This window comes from Heliconius melpomene, unplaced genomic scaffold (assembly GCF_056956725.1).
Source record: "Heliconius melpomene rosina isolate 202511_hmr_F unplaced genomic scaffold, ASM5695672v1 ptg000032l, whole genome shotgun sequence".
Classification (NCBI taxonomy): Eukaryota; Metazoa; Arthropoda; class Insecta; order Lepidoptera; family Nymphalidae; genus Heliconius; species Heliconius melpomene.
The window spans coordinates 71,656-95,512 of record NW_028181866.1 but is presented as its reverse complement, the minus strand read 5'-3'; the positions used below and the strand labels follow the sequence as shown (position 1 = coordinate 95,512).

The window sequence follows — 23,857 nt, the reverse complement described above, 5'->3', positions numbered from 1 at the left end:
GCTCGAATGTGCTTACACTTACTTTTAGAAGACTGACGACACAGCATGACAGCACGTGGCGGCGATACATTTTGAAATTACAACTGGAAATGAAATAAGTAATTGTCAAACACTAATATGGAATAAGCTAGAGAATATTTAAGTATTTGTAGCTAAGTTATGATAACTTGAAATCTTAACAATTGCAATGAGCATAGTCCGCCATTACCGTAGGTAGGTACTATTAAAATAAATATAATATATTGTATTGCTGAACTAATTTTATTAGCTTCGTTTGTAATAATTACTTTAAATATTTATATAAATGTAATTAAAGATCACATTTCAAAACTGACACGACAAACACTAAAGTTTTTTTCGTCGCCATCTTTATAAATTGAAATTTACGAAATAATTATTCATAACTTATACAATAACACAAAGCAACGTGAAATTACCAAATAAAGTAAATACACAAACAAATGAAGTTAAATTTATGTTTTAAATGAATATAAAAAAAAAAAGTACATTACATTACCCGTTAGCGTCGTTCAGAGGACACAGGGAAAGGTAGAAACAAGAAGATATTCAAGATTACTGATGACGATTGTCCGCACAGATAATTAATGCTTCAATATAAGCATATTATCACAGGTTATAAATCATTTATCTAAAATATTATTGTATCATTATTTTTTTTACCTAAAATAGTGAATATTTCAAAGATTAATTTGTTAAAATTTGTATGTAATATTTATAAATTTATACGCTTAAAACCTTTTTTGAATATTATTATAATATGTGCTTCATACGCTTGTGATGGCTCGGCAAATGCTTACAAACTCCTAGGCTTCACAAACGTTTAGCCTTCATTTATGGCAAAGAGTTAAGTAATACATAATGTACAGATAAAACATACTTGCTAAAAGTAAAGAACCGATTCCAAAATCAGCACAAACAAATCCGAAGGTGTTTTTAAAATTTTCAACATTGAAGTAGTCTCCTAGACGAGAAATGATTTTTAATACTCCCATACAATATCAAAGATCCTACAGGCCAACTATCAGTTATACACCGCGTAAATATAATGCGAATTTTGTATTGTCTCTCAATCATTCTATAATGGAACAATAAATAATACATTTGTTAAAGTAAATCTACAAAATGCTATTCTTTTTTTGTCTATCTTTCTTATTTCTTTATATTTTTACCAAAAATTGTGGAAAGGTGTTCCATAAATTTTAGTTTTTGTAAAGTGTTTAATTTTATGTACTTGCTCGATATAATAATATTACAAATAAAATAAAATATAGTTAGGAGACTTCTGTGCTACAAATGTCAACTGTCAAATATAGTACTGCAATATGTCAATGTCACTGTCAATATCAAAAAGCCCGCTCTTTTCATTTGTTATTAAGTTACTAATTTTAGCGGGAAGACATATTTGGCCCTCATATACTTGAGGTTACACGTGTTGTAGTCGATGTGATTTGTTATTAGGTTGTTAATAGATCATTATTAGCAAGTTATAAAGTAATTTAAATGTTTTAATTAATAAATAATGTGAATTGGTCAAAAGAGCTGCTATAATTAACACTGAGTAAATACCTATATGTGTTTTCGAATGTTGTTGGTGTTTTTTATAAGTTTCTAGTTATTTATACTTCAGTTTATAGTTATTTAGATTTTTAATAAATAAGATTGTATTTGTAACATTAGTGTTGTATAGTTTTATTTTCATATTTCACTTCTGAAACCTAATTTCAGAAGTGGGATACCTATCTAAGCCCATCAGGCCAGATCCTTGTACTTTATAATTTTGTTATTTTTGTGAAAGCAAATAAAACACCAGTTTCATCATTTCTCTTTTCTTAAATTATTTATTGCTTATATAGAAATACAGTGTTAAATATGGGTGATGCTGGAAGTAAATCACAAAACAAATCACGTCGACCGGACACGACACGTGGTCGCGGTTAGCGAGATAGGTTAAGTCATTTGAAAGCCATGTTACGAGACTTGAGCGCTAAGGGTGTCTCGAGCGCTCGTGCTGGTGCTTTCATGGTTCTGTTGCAGGACATTCATGCCGCCGCCGTGCCGCTATGAGGTGCTTCTGCTCCCACGACAAGTGACGCGTCCCCGCGCGTCTCTGTGTTCCTCTGCCGGCGACGTGCAACGCTTACCTGGGCGTCTTGGTGTGCCTCTGCACGCCCTCAGCTCGCGATGTACGACGCATTCCTGCGCATCTTGATGTGCGTCTGCACACCCTCTGCTCGCAATGTGCGATGCGTTTGCGAGACTGCTCGCGATGCGCAACAAGTTCCTGAGCGCCACTGCTCTCGATGCGGTTCCCGCGCGTGTCTGCGCGCCTCTGATACTGATGAGCGACGCGTCCCCGCACGTGTATGCGCGCTTCTGCTTGCAATGCGCGACGCGTCTTTGTGTGTCTCCAGGTATCTGAGTGCCTCTACTGGTGAGCGTTACAATGCATTTCTTTGGAGATTAGACAAACTTGAAAAAGGTACACAAAATAATATTCCTTCTCATAATTCAACCTGTCATGCTAGTTGGTTAAAAACAAATTTAAATGATTAACAGTTAGATTTGATACTTTTCCCAAAGGTGCATTATCTGAAAGTATGGCCTCTGATACCTCATCACCTTCTCAATGTACTTCAGGGGTTACCAAGTTAGCCCGTAATCTTTCTGATGCAATATCTTCTTTAAATATTGGAATAATACAAAACTATTTTATATCAAACTGACTCTGTTGTCAATAATATTGAGCTATAGTGTGAGGAGGTGGAGAGGTTTAGAAGTGCTAATAACCGGAATGATTCAGACTGTTTATCACATGACTTTGGGCGCCTTAAGGGTGATGTTCATGGTTGAATGAGTGAGTGAGTGATTACTGGTGATCATAGGTGGTTGATGTTCTATGCAGGCTGATTCTGAAGAGTTCTGTGGTTGTGCTTAGTGTGCTAGAGGAGAGACGGGTGCCAGTTTGCCTTGAGATGATTCTTGTCAATGTATATAGGGCTTAGTGAATTTGAAATTGAATTAGATTCTTGATATATGGCGTTTCGAGCATGCCAGTTGAGCATAATTCATAGTGACAAAAAAAAAGAAAGAAGAGATTCATAGCTTAATAATTGGGCATTCGTTACACAATTCTTTTCGATTAGAACAATTTTATGGTTGGTGAAGGGGGTGTGAGTAACATTGGATAAGGAAACCTAGAAATGGTAGCAGTATGACTTGTAACCTTTGTTTGTTTTGAAATGTTAGTTGTGTGAGGGAGAATCAATAAACTGTACCTTAGAGGAACTGTACCTTAGGATTATTAATATTTTTAATTTACGTGCAATTGCAACAATTGTCTGCTATAAGATTGAAATCAGAATGAGTAGAATTTAATTTAATTGTTGGATTAATTGAACTAATAAATTTTACATAACAAGTAAATATAAAAATTGTAAATTTTATGTTAATAAAATCAAATGTAATATTTTCATGCCTAATGGTAGAATGTATATGGAGACTAAATATTAATAATTAATTAATTACATCTGTAACATATGTTGTAGGTAACATCTGAGTAAATAAATTCAGCTTCAAAGTTAAAATACCAGTGTCAAATAAAGTTACATTGAAATCATTGTTATTACAATTAACATGCAATTTAGTAGATTTGAATAAATAAAGACCCATCAGTTATTACCTAGTGATTGACAAAAATGTAAATTTCCTAAAATAAAATTTGTTTTACAAATAGTAGGAAGTGAATTAAAAGCCATAACGTACATAGACATAATTTCAGTTTCACAAATAAGATTATCGATTACATCAAGTTCATTAAGATTACTACATAAATAATTTTTGCTAAGACTAAGTTTACAACTATTACTTATATAACTGAGGATACAATATTTAGACTTACCTCTATTAATAGCTATATAAATAATTAGCGGGAGGGATTATTGTAGCAAAAGATTTCTGTGTACTACTATTAATTTGACTGTCCCTTATTCGAAGCTTATTAAATGAGATAGGCACTACGTTTCCCGCCTGTACTTCCTTCTTAGGCCACGCCTTTTTCCCCTGACGTCACTTCCACTTGGCAGCCCCTTCCTTTTGACAGCCGTGTGTAAAAATATTCATTGGCGTTTTATTTTCCCGCCGAGTCGGTCGTCGTCCGAGTTACTTATTCCGACTCTTCAAAGATATTATACAAGTAAGTTTTTACATTATTATAATAATGTATATTTTTTCTTTTCATTTCACATTTCATTTATTAAATGTTTAGTTGAATAGTGAAATTATATGGCTAAGTAGGCCGATATAATTTGTTAATCTACCTTCACATTTTTTAATTTTATATTTTATTAACGTTTTACTTTCGTAAATGTTAACGGTTTTGTTTCATGTGACTAATTGATAAATTTAATAAAAGTTAATGGTTCTCTCATCTTTTTCGGAGGATAGTGTTTCTTTTTTGTGTATTGGAATTTAGCATGGAAAACAATATAGTGTCAGTGGTTCCGGGAACTTCTTCCTCACCGAATCAGCAGTGGCGGAGGTCCTTAAGTTCAAGTAGTTCTTCGTCGTCAAATGATTCGAAGAGTAAACACCGTAGAAATATAAAGAATAGAATGTGGAAAGATCGTGTTCCAAAGAAATCGCCATTGTCACGTGAGTGCTGATTTTAAGTGAGTGCAGATTTTAATGATCGTGTCACATCGCTTATGGCAAGGTACGCTTATACTGTATCGATGATGAGATCGTTCATGATAATTCTGGAAGATCTGTTAATTGTAAGAAAGATTTGACTCTCCCTTTTGAAATTCTTTAATTCCTAAGGCTTCAACGGCCTTCAATGCTTATTGATCATCCACATTTGGATAAAGATGATTGGTCTGATGTCAGATACGCGGACTGTCAATAAATTGTACAATTTTTCTCCGGGCTTTACGGAACTTGAAACAGGTTCTTATGAAACCCCTCGGAATCTCAATCACGCCGACAAGACATATGCTGTCTTAACCATGTATATATTTTAAGCAAATGGAAGCTTTACAAAATGGTTTACGGGATCTACTGTCGTGGGCGAAAGATTGCGTCCTGTCGAACTATGACGTTTAAATAAGCGCTCTTTGATCATCTGGCGTTTTTCATAAAAGCTCCACAGATCTAATTCAATTAATCTGTGGCCGTCGGCTGAGGATTTGGCTGCTAAATCCGGTCTTCGCAAGGTTCCTCCGTCAGCTACTAATTTTTTCAGCGCAGAAAAGTTTACTGTAGTTTAGAACGTGCTGGTGGAATTAAGAAGTGTTTCTGGCCTGTCCAGAAAACAAATGTGACTTCTGCCTCGCAGGCAGTTCTAAAAAAGTCACACGGCCCCTCGCAGGGGCCCAATCGAAATTTTAAGCCCTCGCAGGGTTCAGCTTGGTGTAACCGCAGTTACCCGCGTCCGCATTGCCCTCATGCAGCCTGCCCAGAAAACAAATGTGACTTCTGCCTCGAAGGCAGCTCTAAAAAGTCACACGGCCCCTTGCAGGGGCTCAATCGAAATTTTTAGCTCTCGCAGGGTTTAGCTTGGTGTAACCGCAGTTACCCGCATCCACATTGCTCTCATGCAGCCCCTCCGCAAGGTGATTGTCAAGTTACCAGCTACATGCTACCTTGTTGCTCATTTCAATTCGGCCGCACCGAATAATCGCAATTTTCAAAGTTGTTATAAGGGAAGTTCCCTTCGACAAAACACTAGACAACGTGATCAAGGTAAGGTTGGACAAAAACGACCGTTATCACCGTCTCCTCAAAGTAAAGACAATAAAAGTCTGAGTTTCTGACTTAGTTTCTGGCGTACTGTCGAGATCAATGAGCTTGTCTAGGGGCTCCGAACCTAGTCCTAAAAATAATATTGAGGTATCGCATACCTTTCAATCTAAAGCCACCTCTGGTGTACCTCGGTACCGTCAATTCAAAATGACACGTGCCCGAATCAATTAACATGATTCAGATCATAAGCAAGATAAAAGCGCTCTCCAAGCTTTCTATCATCAATGTTTCTGGTTCCAAAAGCAACGGCTCATATCGACCAATTTTCATTTTAAAGGCTTTAAGACAATATGTCATGACGCGCTATTTCAAGCTCGTAAATGTTCAGCGCATATGAGATTTGATACAACCGAAAGATTGGTTGTTCAAAATAGACATCTCACAAGCCTATTTTCACCTTCCTATTGGGTAAAGTCACACGAGATTTCTGCGTCTCTATTATACCGAGGATCCCCTGGAGATGACCTGCTTACCATTCGGGCTGAGTATGGCTCCACAAACGTTTGCAGCAATAACGAATTGGATGACTCGAAATTCTCAGAGAGCAAGCAATAAGAATTATCGTCTACTGGGCGATTTTCTGTCAGCCAACCAGGACAAAAACATCCTCTCCACATCCAGGAGCATGTGCAGAAAATGATAGTTTTTCTAAAGAAACTAGGATGGGTGATAAATTTCGAAAAATCGTCCAAGGTTGCAGAGAGGAGCTTAGTGTTTTTGGGGATTCATTGGAATCCCTGGACAAACAAAGTGTCTATCTGCAGACAAATTACCCCTTTAGTATCAGCAATAAACGAAGTGTTGACGGATCAACGAACAAGCCTCAGAAATCTTCAAAGGTTTGTTAGCCAGTTTGTCGGGATTCTCAATTTTGCCAGTTTGTCGAGATTTCTCAATTTTGCCAGTACCCAGGGGCAAGCTCAACTATCGCGCACTTCTGAAATTCTTGAGCAAAATTTTTGGCTATGAACTAAAACACTTCACGCTATTCCTTTGACTGGAATGGAAAATCTGCTTTGGTGGCTATAAAATTGCAGGCGGTCAACATTTATTCATTTCGATCCACCCCTTCATTTTCTCACTACCGATGTGTTGGATGTGGCATTGGGAGCCTGCCTAAATAATATAACTCTTGCCGGCTTATGGTTACAAACAGAGCGCCGTCTCCATTGCAATCAAAAAGAAATGGAACGCAGTACTGTTCTCATTCAGATCTGTGATAGCGCATCTACGTCATGCAGGGGGAACAAAATTAGAATCTCTCATGAATCTAACATGGTGAATATCTAGAATAAGAAACACCCGATGTGTTTCTGATTCTAGATATTCACCAGATGCATATGCATTTGGTGATTATCTTTCTTATATTCACCAGAATGAATATCTTCATATGAAAGCATTTTATATTCCTAAAATTTATAACAATCACGCTGATGGATTATCAAGGCTGCAAGAGAGACCCGAGTGGCAATTGACACACGATTGCACGGACAGAATTTTCATAAATGGGGAATTTCATTTATAGACCTGTTCGCATTCAGTCGAGCTCATGTAGTGACTAATTACGTCTCACTGGATCTAAACGTCGATCAGGCTTGGTGTGCTTTTCATGAGGCGTTTTTCCCGGACTTGGAACTTCAATCTAGCGTAGTTATCCCACCGTTTTTCTTATTCCCAAGATACTGTGTCATCTAACCAGGCTCATGGAATCTATCTTTTTATAGTCCCTCGCCGGAGACGGATATCTTGGCACCCGGATGTCAAAGCTCATTCCCTAGCAGGACCATGCATGATTCCTCGCCTGGACAAAGTTCTCGTAGACATGATCACAAGCTTACCTCCTCCGAAATTGTTCGAAATGACAATGGAGGTCTGATAGTGTGGCGGTCTGCGGCACTAGATGGAAGGAACTTTAACCAGTTGAAGTTTCTGAGGAAATCTTGGCGTTCATCAACACGTAAGGTCTATCATATCGCGTGGAAACGATAAGATTTCTTAGTGTAGATCTTACAAAATAAATCACCTTAAGTTTTGCTTAAATTAGTGAATTTGCTAGTCTTTTTGTCAGATCTACATCATTAATCTTCAAATTATCATATACTTCTGTTTTGCTTCATAAATCGCATCCGAATTCATCATTTCAATTCATCCGAATTTATCAGGTCAACTTAGTTCCCATGAACTTGTAAAGCACATTTTGAAATCAATAGCGCGTGTAAGCTATCAGTCATATGAAGGCCCCAATTTGAAATAGAGACAAAACTAATGTTTTCCAAGTGCAAAGACATACAGCTGCTCTGCTATTACTTTGTTCAGGAGGAAGAATTCATGACTTGACTTTGTTAACAGTAGGTTCAGACAATTACACCCTTGACGATAATTCTATAGTTTTTTGGCCACCATTTGGGTCAAATCCGATTCTATTACGTGTCTGTACGTAATAAATCTGTAGTCAGGATGTAAATTATTGGCTAATAAGGAAAATGAGAAAATGGACCCCGTTTTCTAGAAAAAATTAACAAAATCATTACTTGAACATCGGAGAAGGCAATCGTTTAACCTTTTTATCAATATTGGAGGTGAGCCCAGACCCGCGTCACGTACATTAATAGGCGGTTAGGTCAAATCCTTGTTTAAGGATGCGGGAGTGTCAGCTATCTCCGAAAGCATTAGATCTGCGGTTGTTTCAAAAAATTGGTTTGACAATTGAACCGTCAACGAAATTCTAGCTTAAGGAAATTTGCGATCTAATAGTACTTTTCATAGTATTATTTGCGATTGAAAAATCTAATCATAAATACAGAATCAGTGACACAATTGTTTGATCCTATCGTGTGATTGATAAATTTAGGTGATTTATTGCCTGAATAATTATGTTTATTATATTTTGATGATAAATGTATGAATAATTGTAATAAAAAATTCTCATTAAAATGAGAAAGTTTTATAATAACAATTTTTCTTTTTATTTATTTCTCATAAAATTTGCTTTCACACAGAGTTCAATGTTTGTGATTTCATATAAAAGTAGATTTGTTAGAATACGCCTTATGACATTTTCTAGTTTATATTGCATTCAATATACCTATACTATGTACTACTCTAGTATTACAGTCTTCAAGTGATCTATACTGCTATCACATTGGCGTTCGTCACTTCCACCAGGCGATCACAAACACGTCTCATTTAATAAGCTTCGAATAAGGGACAGTCAAATTAATAGCAGCGTTTTACCTGAAATAAAACGTTTATTAATTTACTTACCTTATTCGAAGCTTACGATTAATCGCTACCTGGTGTTTACTAAAACGCAATGAATATTTTTACACACGGCTGTCAAAAGGAAGGGGCTGCCAAGTGGAAGTGACGTCAGGGGAAAAAGGCGTGGCCTAAGAAGGAAGTACAGGCGGGAAACGTAGTGCCTATCTCATTTAATAAGCTTCGAATAAGGTAAGTAAATTAATAAACGTTTTATTTCAGTTAAAACGCTGCTATTATGAGGTTAAGGAGTTTGAATTATTTTAAACAAATTAAAATGGGAAATTGAAACCAGAAGAATGTTTATAGTAAATAATAATTTATCGTTTATGATATAGGAGACAATTTCAGACAACTTAATTAGTGAGGAGTAAACAATGCCTAGGAATGTCTATTGAAGTGTCTGTCCTGGTCTGAAGTGTGAAATGTGTCTGAAGTGTGTGTCTGTATTGAAGTGTCTGTCAGCACATTCAGCGTTTGGCAACACATTAATGTACCACTTAAGTTATTAGCTGGATTCTCTTATGTACATAATAAATAAATTTTCACATTATTCGGTCGCCAGTACCATTAAATGTGCAAACAACGGTAAATATGGGAAAATGCTTATCTTCTATATGGGGTGGGGAAAAGCTTAAAGTACATGAAATTGTCAGCTATCTTGAAGAGAGGAGTGTAGTATGTGTGTTGGAGGGTGCAATCCAAAGTGTGTATGACTGGATATGTGTTGATTGTGGGGCACTGAAAGGGTTGAATGTCGGAGGAAGCTATCTTCTCCCTTTGATTGATGATCACACACGGATAATTTGGTGGTGGTGGTGGTTATGAATATTTTATGTAAACATATGTTGAATGTTGTCATATTTTATGTAAACACATATTGAATGTGGTCATGTTTTAGAATATGTTGATGACGTGTTGATAATGCGTTATGATGGGATTCAGTTACTATTAACACTCAAACAAAAAAAAAACCGATTTTCCCATAAAATTTCGAATGTTTATTACTTCAACAGAAATTGAACATGTTGGTTGAATTATAAATAGAGGTCAGGTTAGGCCGAGCTTCTATAAGACTGAGGCAATTAATTATTGAGTGGTGGTAGTTAAACCACTCGAGGAGCTCTAACATGGTACAATGGCATGGGGATTAGTAACTGGAAATTTGTACTGCCTTTTTTGTTGTCAAGTTATTTTAACTGTATTGCACTAATTCTTGCTTTGTTGTCTAGCACAATTTCTTTCTAAATCATTACATGCTTACATACATACAGACCGACATTTTATTTTTCTCTTCCTCCATTAATTCTTTTTCTAAATGTTTAATTTTTGTTTGACAACCAAGGTGGGGCTTAGTGTACAATACTGGTGTAATGTGGCAGTTTGTTTATTGAGTTCAATTGGATGTGTGGTCCCTTTGGGCACAGACATGGGGTTGGGTTGGGTGTTTTGACTTTGACTTTTGACTTTGACTTGTATCAGACGTTTGGTCTGATGAGGCATATGGCCTGAGAAATTTTGACGGGTGTGTGGCCCTGAAAGATTTTGTGAAGAGCATGTGGCTCTGAAGGACGTTTGGTCCTTGTGGTCAAGGTGGACATTTGGTCCTTGCTGACATTATGGCCTTGTGGACGTTTGGTCCTTGCTGACGTTTGGTCTTTGTGGATCATGTGACATCTATGTGGACATTTGGTCCTGGCAGACAGAGGGGACGCCTTCTGACTGTTCTGTTCACAGGTTCCAGAGTTTGCTGCACCGGACTGAACATACTTGGATATGAAGATTTTACAGGGTTAAAAATGAGAGCTCTCAAAACTTTTTTATTTTTATATCTTTTGTCTGTACCTTTTGATTGCCTATTCATTTATGTTGTAATGTTTAGACATTTATTAACTTTAAATTTTAGATGATGAAGACAGCGAATATGGTACTACTGTAGAATTTTCATCAATACAGCCATGAAACGACGCCGATGACTTTGGGGCTAGTCGGGATGCACCAGCATGTGATCAGGCAACTGGATCAGCTACGTCGGGGACGACGCAGGGTCAGAATGGCCGAGTTAGGAGACTTCTGTGCTACAAATGTCAACTGTCAAATATAGTACTGCAATATGTCAATGTCACTGTCAATATCAAAAAGCCCGCTCTTTTCATTTGTTATTAAGTTACTAATTTTAGCGGGAAGACATATTTGGCCCTCATATACTTGAGGTTACACGTGTTGTAGTCGATGTGATTTGTTATTAGGTTGTTAATAGATCATTATTAGCAAGTTATAAAGTAATTTAAATGTTTTAATTAATAAATAATGTGAATTGGTCAAAAGAGCTGCTATAATTAACACTGAGTAAATACCTATATGTGTTTTCGAATGTTGTTGGTGTTTTTTATAAGTTTCTAGTTATTTATACTTCAGTTTATAGTTATTTAGATTTTTAATAAATAAGATTGTATTTGTAACATTAGTGTTGTATAGTTTTATTTTCATATTTCACTTCTGAAACCTAATTTCAGAAGTGGGATACCTATCTAAGCCCATCAGGCCAGATCCTTGTACTTTATAATTTTGTTATTTTTGTGAAAGCAAATAAAACACCAGTTTCATCATTTCTCTTTTCTTAAATTATTTATTGCTTATATAGAAATACAGTGTTAAATATGGGTGATGCTGGAAGTAAATCACAAAACAAATCACGTCGACCGGACACGACACGTGGTCGCGGTTAGCGAGATAGGTTAAGTCATTTGAAAGCCATGTTACGAGACTTGAGCGCTAAGGGTGTCTCGAGCGCTCGTGCTGGTGCTTTCATGGTTCTGTTGCAGGACATTCATGCCGCCGCCGTGCCGCTATGAGGTGCTTCTGCTCCCACGACAAGTGACGCGTCCCCGCGCGTCTCTGTGTTCCTCTGCCGGCGACGTGCAACGCTTACCTGGGCGTCTTGGTGTGCCTCTGCACGCCCTCAGCTCGCGATGTACGACGCATTCCTGCGCATCTTGATGTGCGTCTGCACACCCTCTGCTCGCAATGTGCGATGCGTTTGCGAGACTGCTCGCGATGCGCAACAAGTTCCTGAGCGCCACTGCTCTCGATGCGGTTCCCGCGCGTGTCTGCGCGCCTCTGATACTGATGAGCGACGCGTCCCCGCACGTGTATGCGCGCTTCTGCTTGCAATGCGCGACGCGTCTCTGTGTGTCTCCAGGTATCTGAGTGCCTCTACTGGTGAGCGTTACAATGCATTTCTTTGGAGATTAGACAAACTTGAAAAAGGTACACAAAATAATATTCCTTCTCATAATTCAACCTGTCATGCTAGTTGGTTAAAAACAAATTTAAATGATTAACAGTTAGATTTGATACTTTTCCCAAAGGTGCATTATCTGAAAGTATGGCCTCTGATACCTCATCACCTTCTCAATGTACTTCAGGGGTTACCAAGTTAGCCCGTAATCTTTCTGATGCAATATCTTCTTTAAATATTGGAATAATACAAAACTATTTTATATCAAACTGACTCTGTTGTCAATAATATTGAGCTATAGTGTGAGGAGGTGGAGAGGTTTAGAAGTGCTAATAACCGGAATGATTCAGACTGTTTATCACATGACTTTGGGCGCCTTAAGGGTGATGTTCATGGTTGAATGAGTGAGTGAGTGATTACTGGTGATCATAGGTGGTTGATGTTCTATGCAGGCTGATTCTGAAGAGTTCTGTGGTTGTGCTTAGTGTGCTAGAGGAGAGACGGGTGCCAGTTTGCCTTGAGATGATTCTTGTCAATGTATATAGGGCTTAGTGAATTTGAAATTGAATTAGATTCTTGATATATGGCGTTTCGAGCATGCCAGTTGAGCATAATTCATAGTGACAAAAAAAAAGAAAGAAGAGATTCATAGCTTAATAATTGGGCATTCGTTACACAATTCTTTTCGATTAGAACAATTTTATGGTTGGTGAAGGGGGTGTGAGTAACATTGGATAAGGAAACCTAGAAATGGTAGCAGTATGACTTGTAACCTTTGTTTGTTTTGAAATGTTAGTTGTGTGAGGGAGAATCAATAAACTGTACCTTAGAGGAACTGTACCTTAGGATTATTAATATTTTTAATTTACGTGCAATTGCAACAATTGTCTGCTATAAGATTGAAATCAGAATGAGTAGAATTTAATTTAATTGTTGGATTAATTGAACTAATAAATTTTACATAACAAGTAAATATAAAAATTGTAAATTTTATGTTAATAAAATCAAATGTAATATTTTCATGCCTAATGGTAGAATGTATATGGAGACTAAATATTAATAATTAATTAATTACATCTGTAACATATGTTGTAGGTAACATCTGAGTAAATAAATTCAGCTTCAAAGTTAAAATACCAGTGTCAAATAAAGTTACATTGAAATCATTGTTATTACAATTAACATGCAATTTAGTAGATTTGAATAAATAAAGACCCATCAGTTATTACCTAGTGATTGACAAAAATGTAAATTTCCTAAAATAAAATTTGTTTTACAAATAGTAGGAAGTGAATTAAAAGCCATAACGTACATAGACATAATTTCAGTTTCACAAATAAGATTATCGATTACATCAAGTTCATTAAGATTACTACATAAATAATTTTTGCTAAGACTAAGTTTACAACTATTACTTATATAACTGAGGATACAATATTTAGACTTACCTCTATTAATAGCTATATAAATAATTAGCGGGAGGGATTATTGTAGCAAAAGATTTCTGTGTACTACTATTAATTTGACTGTCCCTTATTCGAAGCTTATTAAATGAGATAGGCACTACGTTTCCCGCCTGTACTTCCTTCTTAGGCCACGCCTTTTTCCCCTGACGTCACTTCCACTTGGCAGCCCCTTCCTTTTGACAGCCGTGTGTAAAAATATTCATTGGCGTTTTATTTTCCCGCCGAGTCGGTCGTCGTCCGAGTTACTTATTCCGACTCTTCAAAGATATTATACAAGTAAGTTTTTACATTATTATAATAATGTATATTTTTTCTTTTCATTTCACATTTCATTTATTAAATGTTTAGTTGAATAGTGAAATTATATGGCTAAGTAGGCCGATATAATTTGTTAATCTACCTTCACATTTTTTAATTTTATATTTTATTAACGTTTTACTTTCGTAAATGTTAACGGTTTTGTTTCATGTGACTAATTGATAAATTTAATAAAAGTTAATGGTTCTCTCATCTTTTTCGGAGGATAGTGTTTCTTTTTTGTGTATTGGAATTTAGCATGGAAAACAATATAGTGTCAGTGGTTCCGGGAACTTCTTCCTCACCGAATCAGCAGTGGCGGAGGTCCTTAAGTTCAAGTAGTTCTTCGTCGTCAAATGATTCGAAGAGTAAACACCGTAGAAATATAAAGAATAGAATGTGGAAAGATCGTGTTCCAAAGAAATCGCCATTGTCACGTGAGTGCTGATTTTAAGTGAGTGCAGATTTTAATGATCGTGTCACATCGCTTATGGCAAGGTACGCTTATACTGTATCGATGATGAGATCGTTCATGATAATTCTGGAAGATCTGTTAATTGTAAGAAAGATTTGACTCTCCCTTTTGAAATTCTTTAATTCCTAAGGCTTCAACGGCCTTCAATGCTTATTGATCATCCACATTTGGATAAAGATGATTGGTCTGATGTCAGATACGCGGACTGTCAATAAATTGTACAATTTTTCTCCGGGCTTTACGGAACTTGAAACAGGTTCTTATGAAACCCCTCGGAATCTCAATCACGCCGACAAGACATATGCTGTCTTAACCATGTATATATTTTAAGCAAATGGAAGCTTTACAAAATGGTTTACGGGATCTACTGTCGTGGGCGAAAGATTGCGTCCTGTCGAACTATGACGTTTAAATAAGCGCTCTTTGATCATCTGGCGTTTTTCATAAAAGCTCCACAGATCTAATTCAATTAATCTGTGGCCGTCGGCTGAGGATTTGGCTGCTAAATCCGGTCTTCGCAAGGTTCCTCCGTCAGCTACTAATTTTTTCAGCGCAGAAAAGTTTACTGTAGTTTAGAACGTGCTGGTGGAATTAAGAAGTGTTTCTGGCCTGTCCAGAAAACAAATGTGACTTCTGCCTCGCAGGCAGTTCTAAAAAAGTCACACGGCCCCTCGCAGGGGCCCAATCGAAATTTTAAGCCCTCGCAGGGTTCAGCTTGGTGTAACCGCAGTTACCCGCGTCCGCATTGCCCTCATGCAGCCTGCCCAGAAAACAAATGTGACTTCTGCCTCGAAGGCAGCTCTAAAAAGTCACACGGCCCCTTGCAGGGGCTCAATCGAAATTTTTAGCTCTCGCAGGGTTTAGCTTGGCGTAACCGCAGTTACCCGCATCCACATTGCTCTCATGCAGCCCCTCCGCAAGGTGATTGTCAAGTTACCAGCTACATGCTACCTTGTTGCTCATTTCAATTCGGCCGCACCGAATAATCGCAATTTTCAAAGTTGTTATAAGGGAAGTTCCCTTCGACAAAACACTAGACAACGTGATCAAGGTAAGGTTGGACAAAAACGACCGTTATCACCGTCTCCTCAAAGTAAAGACAATAAAAGTCTGAGTTTCTGACTTAGTTTCTGGCGTACTGTCGAGATCAATGAGCTTGTCTAGGGGCTCCGAACCTAGTCCTAAAAATAATATTGAGGTATCGCATACCTTTCAATCTAAAGCCACCTCTGGTGTACCTCGGTACCGTCAATTCAAAATGACACGTGCCCGAATCAATTAACATGATTCAGATCATAAGCAAGATAAAAGCGCTCTCCAAGCTTTCTATCATCAATGTTTCTGGTTCCAAAAGCAACGGCTCATATCGACCAATTTTCATTTTAAAGGCTTTAAGACAATATGTCATGACGCGCTATTTCAAGCTCGTAAATGTTCAGCGCATATGAGATTTGATACAACCGAAAGATTGGTTGTTCAAAATAGACATCTCACAAGCCTATTTTCACCTTCCTATTGGGTAAAGTCACACGAGATTTCTGCGTCTCTATTATACCGAGGATCCCCTGGAGATGACCTGCTTACCATTCGGGCTGAGTATGGCTCCACAAACGTTTGCAGCAATAACGAATTGGATGACTCGAAATTCTCAGAGAGCAAGCAATAAGAATTATCGTCTACTGGGCGATTTTCTGTCAGCCAACCAGGACAAAAACATCCTCTCCACATCCAGGAGCATGTGCAGAAAATGATAGTTTTTCTAAAGAAACTAGGATGGGTGATAAATTTCGAAAAATCGTCCAAGGTTGCAGAGAGGAGCTTAGTGTTTTTGGGGATTCATTGGAATCCCTGGACAAACAAAGTGTCTATCTGCAGACAAATTACCCCTTTAGTATCAGCAATAAACGAAGTGTTGACGGATCAACGAACAAGCCTCAGAAATCTTCAAAGGTTTGTTAGCCAGTTTGTCGGGATTCTCAATTTTGCCAGTTTGTCGAGATTTCTCAATTTTGCCAGTACCCAGGGGCAAGCTCAACTATCGCGCACTTCTGAAATTCTTGAGCAAAATTTTTGGCTATGAACTAAAACACTTCACGCTATTCCTTTGACTGGAATGGAAAATCTGCTTTGGTGGCTATAAAATTGCAGGCGGTCAACATTTATTCATTTCGATCCACCCCTTCATTTTCTCACTACCGATGTGTTGGATGTGGCATTGGGAGCCTGCCTAAATAATATAACTCTTGCCGGCTTATGGTTACAAACAGAGCGCCGTCTCCATTGCAATCAAAAAGAAATGGAACGCAGTACTGTTCTCATTCAGATCTGTGATAGCGCATCTACGTCATGCAGGGGGAACAAAATTAGAATCTCTCATGAATCTAACATGGTGAATATCTAGAATAAGAAACACCCGATGTGTTTCTGATTCTAGATATTCACCAGATGCATATGCATTTGGTGATTATCTTTCTTATATTCACCAGAATGAATATCTTCATATGAAAGCATTTTATATTCCTAAAATTTATAACAATCACGCTGATGGATTATCAAGGCTGCAAGAGAGACCCGAGTGGCAATTGACACACGATTGCACGGACAGAATTTTCATAAATGGGGAATTTCATTTATAGACCTGTTCGCATTCAGTCGAGCTCATGTAGTGACTAATTACGTCTCACTGGATCTAAACGTCGATCAGGCTTGGTGTGCTTTTCATGAGGCGTTTTTCCCGGACTTGGAACTTCAATCTAGCGTAGTTATCCCACCGTTTTTCTTATTCCCAAGATACTGTGTCATCTAACCAGGCTCATGGAATCTATCTTTTTATAGTCCCTCGCCGGAGACGGATATCTTGGCACCCGGATGTCAAAGCTCATTCCCTAGCAGGACCATGCATGATTCCTCGCCTGGACAAAGTTCTCGTAGACATGATCACAAGCTTACCTCCTCCGAAATTGTTCGAAATGACAATGGAGGTCTGATAGTGTGGCGGTCTGCGGCACTAGATGGAAGGAACTTTAACCAGTTGAAGTTTCTGAGGAAATCTTGGCGTTCATCAACACGTAAGGTCTATCATATCGCGTGGAAACGATAAGATTTCTTAGTGTAGATCTTACAAAATAAATCACCTTAAGTTTTGCTTAAATTAGTGAATTTGCTAGTCTTTTTGTCAGATCTACATCATTAATCTTCAAATTATCATATACTTCTGTTTTGCTTCATAAATCGCATCCGAATTCATCATTTCAATTCATCCGAATTTATCAGGTCAACTTAGTTCCCATGAACTTGTAAAGCACATTTTGAAATCAATAGCGCGTGTAAGCTATCAGTCATATGAAGGCCCCAATTTGAAATAGAGACAAAACTAATGTTTTCCAAGTGCAAAGACATACAGCTGCTCTGCTATTACTTTGTTCAGGAGGAAGAATTCATGACTTGACTTTGTTAACAGTAGGTTCAGACAATTACACCCTTGACGATAATTCTATAGTTTTTTGGCCACCATTTGGGTCAAATCCGATTCTATTACGTGTCTGTACGTAATAAATCTGTAGTCAGGATGTAAATTATTGGCTAATAAGGAAAATGAGAAAATGGACCCCGTTTTCTAGAAAAAATTAACAAAATCATTACTTGAACATCGGAGAAGGCAATCGTTTAACCTTTTTATCAATATTGGAGGTGAGCCCAGACCCGCGTCACGTACATTAATAGGCGGTTAGGTCAAATCCTTGTTTAAGTATGCGGGAGTGTCAGCTATCTCCGAAAGCATTAGATCTGCGGTTGTTTCAAAAAATTGGTTTGACAATTGAACCGTCAACGAAATTCTAGCTTAAGGAAATTTGCGATCTAATAGTACTTTTCATAGTATTATTTGCGATTGAAAAATCTAATCATAAATACAGAATCAGTGACACAATTGTTTGATCCTATCGTGTGATTGATAAATTTAGGTGATTTATTGCCTGAATAATTATGTTTATTATATTTTGATGATAAATGTATGAATAATTGTAATAAAAAATTCTCATTAAAATGAGAAAGTTTTATAATAACAATTTTTCTTTTTATTTATTTCTCATAAAATTTGCTTTCACACAGAGTTCAATGTTTGTGATTTCATATAAAAGTAGATTTGTTAGAATACGCCTTATGACATTTTCTAGTTTATATTGCATTCAATATACCTATACTATGTACTACTCTAGTATTACAGTCTTCAAGTGATCTATACTGCTATCACATTGGCGTTCGTCACTTCCACCAGGCGATCACAAACACGTCTCATTTAATAAGCTTCGAATAAGGGACAGTCAAATTAATAGCAGCGTTTTACCTGAAATAAAACGTTTATTAATTTACTTACCTTATTCGAAGCTTACGATTAATCGCTACCTGGTGTTTACTAAAACGCAATGAATATTTTTACACACGGCTGTCAAAAGGAAGGGGCTGCCAAGTGGAAGTGACGTCAGGGGAAAAAGGCGTGGCCTAAGAAGGAAGTACAGGCGGGAAACGTAGTGCCTATCTCATTTAATAAGCTTCGAATAAGGTAAGTAAATTAATAAACGTTTTATTTCAGTTAAAACGCTGCTATTATGAGGTTAAGGAGTTTGAATTATTTTAAACAAATTAAAATGGGAAATTGAAACCAGAAGAATGTTTATAGTAAATAATAATTTATCGTTTATGATATAGGAGACAATTTCAGACAACTTAATTAGTGAGGAGTAAACAATGCCTAGGAATGTCTGTTGAAGTGTCTGTCCTGGTCTGAAGTGTGAAATGTGTCTGAAGTGTGTGTCTGTATTGAAGTGTCTGTCAGCACATTCAGCGTTTGGCAACACATTAATGTACCACTTAAGTTATTAGCTGGATTCTCTTATGTACATAATAAATAAATTTTCACATTATTCGGTCGCCAGTACCATTAAATGTGCAAACAACGGTAAATATGGGAAAATGCTTATCTTCTATATGGGGTGGGGAAAAGCTTAAAGTACATGAAATTGTCAGCTATCTTGAAGAGAGGAGTGTAGTATGTGTGTTGGAGGGTGCAATCCAAAGTGTGTATGACTGGATATGTGTTGATTGTGGGGCACTGAAAGGGTTGAATGTCGGAGGAAGCTATCTTCTCCCTTTGATTGATGATCACACACGGATAATTTGGTGGTGGTGGTGGTTATGAATATTTTATGTAAACATATGTTGAATGTTGTCATATTTTATGTAAACACATATTGAATGTGGTCATGTTTTAGAATATGTTGATGACGTGTTGATAATGCGTTATGATGGGATTCAGTTACTATTAACACTCAAACAAAAAAAAAACCGATTTTCCCATAAAATTTCGAATGTTTATTACTTCAACAGAAATTGAACATGTTGGTTGAATTATAAATAGAGGTCAGGTTAGGCCGAGCTTCTATAAGACTGAGGCAATTAATTATTGAGTGGTGGTAGTTAAACCACTCGAGGAGCTCTAACATGGTACAATGGCATGGGGATTAGTAACTGGAAATTTGTACTGCCTTTTTTGTTGTCAAGTTATTTTAACTGTATTGCACTAATTCTTGCTTTGTTGTCTAGCACAATTTCTTTCTAAATCATTACATGCTTACATACATACAGACCGACATTTTATTTTTCTCTTCCTCCATTAATTCTTTTTCTAAATGTTTAATTTTTGTTTGACAACCAAGGTGGGGCTTAGTGTACAATACTGGTGTAATGTGGCAGTTTGTTTATTGAGTTCAATTGGATGTGTGGTCCCTTTGGGCACAGACATGGGGTTGGGTTGGGTGTTTTGACTTTGACTTTTGACTTTGACTTGTATCAGACGTTTGGTCTGATGAGGCATATGGCCTGAGAAATTTTGACGGGTGTGTGGCCCTGAAAGATTTTGTGAAGAGCATGTGGCTCTGAAGGACGTTTGGTCCTTGTGGTCAAGGTGGACATTTGGTCCTTGCTGACATTATGGCCTTGTGGACGTTTGGTCCTTGCTGACGTTTGGTCTTTGTGGATCATGTGACATCTATGTGGACATTTGGTCCTGGCAGACAGAGGGGACGCCTTCTGACTGTTCTGTTCACAGGTTCCAGAGTTTGCTGCACCGGACTGAACATACTTGGATATGAAGATTTTACAGGGTTAAAAATGAGAGCTCTCAAAACTTTTTTATTTTTATATCTTTTGTCTGTACCTTTTGATTGCCTATTCATTTATGTTGTAATGTTTAGACATTTATTAACTTTAAATTTTAGATGATGAAGACAGCGAATATGGTACTACTGTAGAATTTTCATCAATACAGCCATGAAACGACGCCGATGACTTTGGGGCTAGTCGGGATGCACCAGCATGTGATCAGGCAACTGGATCAGCTACGTCGGGGACGACGCAGGGTCAGAATGGCCGAGTTAGGAGACTTCTGTGCTACAAATGTCAACTGTCAAATATAGTACTGCAATATGTCAATGTCACTGTCAATATCAAAAAGCCCGCTCTTTTCATTTGTTATTAAGTTACTAATTTTAGCGGGAAGACATATTTGGCCCTCATATACTTGAGGTTACACGTGTTGTAGTCGATGTGATTTGTTATTAGGTTGTTAATAGATCATTATTAGCAAGTTATAAAGTAATTTAAATGTTTTAATTAATAAATAATGTGAATTGGTCAAAAGAGCTGCTATAATTAACACTGAGTAAATACCTATATGTGTTTTCGAATGTTGTTGGTGTTTTTTATAAGTTTCTAGTTATTTATACTTCAGTTTATAGTTATTTAGATTTTTAATAAATAAGATTGTATTTGTAACATTAGTGTTGTATAGTTTTATTTTCATATTTCACTTCTGAAACCTAATTTCAGAAGTGGGATACCTATCTAAGCCCATCAGGCCAGATCCTTGTACTTTATAATTTTGTTATTTTTGTGAAAGCAAATAAAACACCAGTTTCATCATTTCTCTTTTCTTAAATTATTTATTGCTTATATAGAAATACAGTGTTAAATATGGGTGATGCTGGAAGTAAATCACAAAACAAATCACGTCGACCGGACACGACACGTGGTCGCGGTTAGCGAGATAGGTTAAGTCATTTGAAAGCCATGTTACGAGACTTGAGCGCTAAGGGTGTCTCGAGCGCTCGTGCTGGTGCTTTCATGGTTCTGTTGCAGGACATTCATGCCGCCGCCGTGCCGCTATGAGGTGCTTCTGCTCCCACGACAAGTGACGCGTCCCCGCGCGTCTCTGTGTTCCTCTGCCGGCGACGTGCAACGCTTACCTGGGCGTCTTGGTGTGCCTCTGCACGCCCTCAGCTCGCGATGTACGACGCATTCCTGCGCATCTTGATGTGCGTCTGCACACCCTCTGCTCGCAATGTGCGATGCGTTTGCGAGACTGCTCGCGATGCGCAACAAGTTCCTGAGCGCCACTGCTCTCGATGCGGTTCCCGCGCGTGTCTGCGCGCCTCTGATACTGATGAGCGACGCGTCCCCGCACGTGTATGCGCGCTTCTGCTTGCAATGCGCGACGCGTCTCTGTGTGTCTCCAGGTATCTGAGTGCCTCTACTGGTGAGCGTTACAATGCATTTCTTTGGAGATTAGACAAACTTGAAAAAGGTACACAAAATAATATTCCTTCTCATAATTCAACCTGTCATGCTAGTTGGTTAAAAACAAATTTAAATGATTAACAGTTAGATTTGATACTTTTCCCAAAGGTGCATTATCTGAAAGTATGGCCTCTGATACCTCATCACCTTCTCAATGTACTTCAGGGGTTACCAAGTTAGCCCGTAATCTTTCTGATGCAATATCTTCTTTAAATATTGGAATAATACAAAACTATTTTATATCAAACTGACTCTGTTGTCAATAATATTGAGCTATAGTGTGAGGAGGTGGAGAGGTTTAGAAGTGCTAATAACCGGAATGATTCAGACTGTTTATCACATGACTTTGGGCGCCTTAAGGGTGATGTTCATGGTTGAATGAGTGAGTGAGTGATTACTGGTGATCATAGGTGGTTGATGTTCTATGCAGGCTGATTCTGAAGAGTTCTGTGGTTGTGCTTAGTGTGCTAGAGGAGAGACGGGTGCCAGTTTGCCTTGAGATGATTCTTGTCAATGTATATAGGGCTTAGTGAATTTGAAATTGAATTAGATTCTTGATATATGGCGTTTCGAGCATGCCAGTTGAGCATAATTCATAGTGACAAAAAAAAAAGAAAGAAGAGATTCATAGCTTAATAATTGGGCATTCGTTACACAATTCTTTTCGATTAGAACAATTTTATGGTTGGTGAAGGGGGTGTGAGTAACATTGGATAAGGAAACCTAGAAATGGTAGCAGTATGACTTGTAACCTTTGTTTGTTTTGAAATGTTAGTTGTGTGAGGGAGAATCAATAAACTGTACCTTAGAGGGTGAGTAATACTGTTACTTTGATGGGAGGAAATGGTTTTGTTTCCTTGGCTATTGATGAGCTCTCGCTTGGAGCTGACTTGATAGTTGTTCCGAGATTTGTACACCTGTTCTAGTTATTTTGGATGCTGATGTTATTGTATGTAGAAAGTGTGTGCTGTTATGTACATATATGCTATAATTAACACTGAGTAAATACCTATATGTGTTTTCGAATGTTGTTGGTGTTTTATATTAAGTTTCTAGTTATTTATACTTCAGTTTATAGTTATTTAGATTTTTAATAAATAAGATTGTATTTGTAACATTAGTGTTGTATAGTTTTATTTTCATATTTCACTTCTGAAACCTAATTATATTTTATTATGTTGGTGACCAGTGTTGCCAACCTCAGGAAACCAACAAACAGCATATTATGGAACTAAAAAAACAGTAGAAAACAGTAAAATAAAATTTCTCTCTAAGCTGGTTACCACAAGATCGAGTATCGGATATGTTAAGCTGAAATGAATATCAAATAACCAGAATTACGAATCTAATTGAATCCCTTGGAGCTCAGAAAATGAAAAGTCATGTAATCTAAAAATACGAGTGATTATAGTTTTTGCTGCATTTTGTATAAAATTCACCTCGTGCAAACTCTTTATGGTACTTTCTGTGGAGGTCCACAATTCTGAAATTTGACTAAAAGTGAAAACTTACAATACATCGAAGTTATGAAATGAGTGCAAACTTATACACATTTGTCAACTTTAATAAGCAAAGTTCCTGTTGCACTACAATCATAATTATTTTTACGCCTTTCAAAAAACAGTAGATATGAGGACTTAAACAGAAAATAAAAAAAAATGTATCCCT

General features: G+C 37.3%; 1 protein-coding gene across 2 annotated transcripts; it reads left to right on the top strand.

The window, feature by feature from the left end:
* Positions 1-1,282: 1,282 nt before the first annotated feature.
* LOC146526465 (uncharacterized) lies at positions 1,283-21,389 on the top strand. Of its 2 annotated transcripts, none has more exons than XM_085207102.1 (2): positions 1,283-12,280; positions 20,833-21,389. In XM_085207102.1, the coding sequence occupies exons 1-2, from the start codon at positions 12,106-12,108 to the stop codon at positions 20,886-20,888; spliced, it is 231 nt and encodes a 76-aa protein (XP_085063228.1). In that variant the 5' UTR covers positions 1,283-12,105; the 3' UTR covers positions 20,889-21,389. The 2 variants fall into 2 exon arrangements, with proteins under 2 accessions (XP_085063228.1, XP_085063227.1); XM_085207101.1 differs by having other exon boundaries at positions 1,283-12,300.
* The last annotated feature ends 2,468 nt before the right edge of the window (positions 21,390-23,857 follow it).

Excerpts from the sequence above, each read along its gene's own strand:
- LOC146526465 (XM_085207101.1), top strand. The coding sequence starts at position 12,051 with ATGTACGACGCATTCCTGCGCATCTTGATGTGCGTCTGCACACCCTCT. Across the intron at positions 12,301-20,832 it reads GTATCTGAGTGCCTCTACTG|ATGATGAAGACAGCGAATAT; the intron begins GTGAGCGTTACA and ends TTTAAATTTTAG.